The sequence below is a fragment of the Triticum urartu genome, chromosome 1 (genome assembly GCF_003073215.2).
Source record: "Triticum urartu cultivar G1812 chromosome 1, Tu2.1, whole genome shotgun sequence".
NCBI classification, from domain to species: domain Eukaryota; kingdom Viridiplantae; phylum Streptophyta; class Magnoliopsida; order Poales; family Poaceae; genus Triticum; species Triticum urartu.
In genome coordinates, this window is record NC_053022.1 from 160,739,181 (window position 1) to 160,743,031 (window position 3,851).

At 56.1% G+C, this 3,851-nt stretch overlaps 1 protein-coding gene across 2 annotated transcripts; it reads left to right on the plus strand.

Annotated features, from left to right (window-relative positions):
• Positions 1 to 242: 242 nt before the first annotated feature.
• Positions 243 to 3,221, plus strand: LOC125552740 (protein IQ-domain 26-like). Of its 2 annotated transcripts, XM_048716411.1 has the most exons (4): positions 243 to 435; positions 1,313 to 1,798; positions 1,876 to 2,082; positions 2,204 to 3,221. In XM_048716411.1, the coding sequence occupies exons 2-4, from the start codon at positions 1,364 to 1,366 to the stop codon at positions 2,924 to 2,926; spliced, it is 1,365 nt and encodes a 454-aa protein (XP_048572368.1). In that variant the 5' UTR covers positions 243 to 435; positions 1,313 to 1,363; the 3' UTR covers positions 2,927 to 3,221. The 2 variants fall into 2 exon arrangements, with proteins under 2 accessions (XP_048572368.1, XP_048572373.1); XM_048716416.1 differs by lacking the exon at positions 243 to 435 and having other exon boundaries at positions 823 to 1,798; positions 2,207 to 3,221.
• Positions 3,222 to 3,851: the final 630 nt, after the last annotated feature.

Below are 3,851 nucleotides of genomic sequence, written 5' to 3' on the forward strand. Positions count from 1 at the left end.
CCACAGCCAGACCTGCAAGCGCAAGCGCAAGCGCGAAGCATGCATGATGGCAACCATATGGGCCAACGGAACCAACAAACCTCATATTTCTTTCTTTCACTGTACGTTTAGATTATGGAGTACCAAAGGGAAGCCTTGCACTTGCATCTTGCATGGATGGATTGGCTTTTTCCCCTCCTCCTCCTCCTCCTTTTCCCACTGGTCTTCCAGGCCTATTTAAGCAACTTTTGGCGTTACCTTTTGCAGCCGGAGCTAGCTTTGCGAGGCTAGCTATAGCTACAAGGAAGGAGAGAATCCGTAGGAGATAGGGAGCTGGGTCTTGTGATCTTGTCCTGGCTCGGTGACGTCCCCACGATCACTCATCGTCAGATCTCAACACCCAAGGATATCTTGGTCCGTTGCCTCTTGGCGATCGTGGGCGGTACGCTCGTGCTGGTACGTGCGATCCATATGGCTGTAGCCTTTTGCCATGCCCAGCCTAGCAGTGGTTCGTACGTGGTATATGCGCGCAGTCATGTGTGCATGCCCGCGCCTGCGAAGGAGGGAACAGTGACTGGGAGTCGAGCTTCTGTTCACCAGCGAGAAAAAAGGGAGCACTGGAGACGGTCTAATCGCATCTCCGGCCGCCCGTCCCGATCTCTGTCATGCGCGCGCGTTATTGAAATTTGTAGGGTTGCTTGGTCGATCTGGGCATGCACTGGACCTACTGTGTGGAGTTTGGAGTCATGCATGCGTGCATTGTCTTGTTCCGTGGCCGCATCTCCCTCCCTCGTGCCGCTGTTGGGTTTGGGTGTGGGCTTTTCTTGGCAACTTGGCCGCTGGGGCTGGGGGGCAGCGGCAGATGGGCAGTGGAGGGCCCGGCCAGGGATAATAAAATGAAAGATGTTCCATTGTTTTCCTTCTTTCCTCCTCACGTACAAAACATATTTGCATGTAAGGCTTTGGGTGCCAAAAATGAGTTCCCATCCATCCTTCTCGAGCTGGCCACCTTTAAATTCCCCTTTCTTGTTCGAGTCTTTTTGGGCGTACGCTGTCCCTTTTTGAACCTTGGGTCGCCCAAAATCTCTTGCATGGCAAATGTCGCTTCCTTGGACGTCGCTAATCCATTTCTTTAATAAATCCTTTAATGAATTAATTAATCAACGAGAGAGGGCCCCGTGCTAATGGCTGCCCTCATCGCGTAGGTAGCCCCCTTTTTATCTCCGGCCCGACGCCATCCACGCGCCCCCTTCCGTTTCCCTCTCTTATTCAAACCTCCCCTTCTTTTTCTACTAGCTCACTCACGCTTCCCACTGCTCTCTTTGTTCACTAGCAAGCCCTGCCCACCGCCGCCTCTCGCCGGCCGGAGTCCTCAGGTCCGGCGATGGGCAAGGCGGCGCGCTGGATCCGGGGCTTCCTAGGAGGCGGCGGTAAGAAGGAGCAGAGCAAGGACCAGAAGCCGATACCTCCGCCAACCAATGCCAAGCGGTGGAGTTTCGGCAAGTCGTCGCGGGACTCGGCGGAGGCCGCTGCCACCGCTGCGGCTACGTCGGCGCGCGGGGGCAACGTTGCGATCGCGAGGGCGGCTGAGGCGGCCTGGCTCAGGTCGGTGTACGACGAGACGGAGCGGGAGCAGAGCAAGCACGCCATCGCCGTGGCGGCCGCCACCCAAGCGGCGGCCGACGCGGCCGTGGCTGCGGCCCATGCCGCCGTCGCTGTCGTGCGGCTCACCAACAAGGGCCGCGCCGCCCACGCCGGCGAGCACCGCGGACCGGCGGCCGCGGCGGTCCGGATCCAGACGGCATTCCGAGGCTTCTTGGTAAGCATCAATCAGAATACAGCGATCTCCTGCTGCGCTGTGTTCTTGCCGTGACGAAATCTCGCGCTGGTTTGCAGGCTAAAAAGGCGCTGCGTGCGCTCAAGGCGCTCGTGAAGCTGCAGGCGCTGGTGCGCGGCTACCTCGTGCGAAAGCAGGCGGCCGCCACGCTGCAGAGCATGCAGGCGCTGGTGCGCGCGCAGGCCAGCATGCGCGCCCACCGCGCCGTCGCCAGCGCCGCTCTCCCGCAGCTCCACCATTCTTCTTTCCGGCCGCGCCGCTCCTTGGTAGGCCATCAATTAAACTACTCCGTATATTTTTTTGATTCCGTTTGTCAACGTACTCCATCTGTAATCAATGGCGACGATTCTAACGGAAATCATGTCATGTGCAATGGTTGTGGTGCAGCAGGAGCGGTACGCGGACGACACGCGGAGCGAGCACGGGGTGGCGGCGTACAGCCGGAGACTGTTGGCGAGTATCGAGTCGTCGTCCTACGGGTACGACCGGAGCCCCAAGATCGTGGAGATGGACACCGGCAGGCCCAAATCTCGGTCGTCGTCGCGCCGGGCGAGCTCCCCGCTGCTCGACCCGTGCGAGGAGTGGTGCGCCGCCGCCAACCCCATGTCGTCGCCGCTGCTGCTGCCGTGCCACATGCCAGGCGGCGCGCCGCCCCGCATCGCCGTGCCGACCCCGCGCCACCTCCCGGAGTACGACTGGTGCGCGATGGAGAAGGCCCGGCCGGCGACGGCGCAGTGCACGCCGCGGTACATGAACGCGAACGCGCCGGCCACCCCGACCAAGAGCGTGTGCGGCGGCGGCTACTCGTCGTCGTCTCTGCTCAACTGCCCCAGCTACATGTCCAGCACGCAGTCGTTCGAGGCAAAAGTGCGGTCGCACAGCGCGCCGAAGCAGCGGCCGGAGCCCCCCACGAACAGGAAGCGGGTGCCGCTGAGCGAGGTGGTGGTGGTGGAGTCCCGGGCCAGCCTGAGCGGGGTCGGAATGCAGCGGTCGTGCAACCGGGTGGAGGAGGCGTTCAACTTCAAGACGGCCGTTGTCGGCCGCCTCGACCGCCCGTCGACGGGGGCCGTCGAGAATGACCGGCAAGCGTTCTTGCAGAGGAGGTGGTGATCTGCTCTGCTCTGTTCTAGCTACTTCACACGGTTCATGGCAGTGAGACGACGAGAGCTCTGCGTAGTAATTAGCAATAAGAATGCGTTTTGAGGTGTTCTTGGGAGCTCTCGTCCCTGCTTTCTTTTTGTTCTTGCTTTCATCGTTGTGATCAATCATGTGATTTGTGTTCCTTTTTCTTTCTATTTTTTGGTTATGTGTTTGCTGGTCGCAAACAAGTGTGGTTGGAGAATTTGATTCATAGCGCACTTTGATGTAAATTCTTTCTCAATCCCTGTGTTCTTCCATTACGACTCGTTCTGTTGTTTGCTTTTGCTCTGCATTATGTTTCTTGTTGATTCCGAGCTTCAGCCGGGTTTCGTTCCGTTGATAAAAGCATCGTTGGAATGTGGGCGTCAATCCCTCTCATGCGTCATCGTGTCAATAAAGAGCATCTATAGCCGAGGACATCAAATCCGGACAGGGATCAGGCGACATGCACCTTTGCATGTCACCGTATGACTTGCGGTCCAAATTCATATTTAAACATTGTCAAAAAATCTGAAAAAATCATGCATATTCATAGCACATATTAAGATAATCTTTAAAAAATTCAGATCAAAATTCGAAACATACACCAAGAAGCAAAAAAGAGAAACTCATATGTGAATAGTATACAGAGAACCATTCGCGACTATTCATAACAGATTTCTCTTTTTTGCTTCTTGATGTATGTTTCGAATTTTGATCTGAATTTTTTAGGGATTATCTTAATATGTGCTATGAACATGCATGATTTTTTTTCAGATTTTTTTACAATGTTTAAATATGAATTTAGGCCGCAAGTCACACGGTGACATGCAAAGGTGCATGTCACCTGATCCCTGTCCATCAAATCCGCTCCTCCAACGTCCGCGGATGTGTTCGGGCACGTCTGCAGGCACTG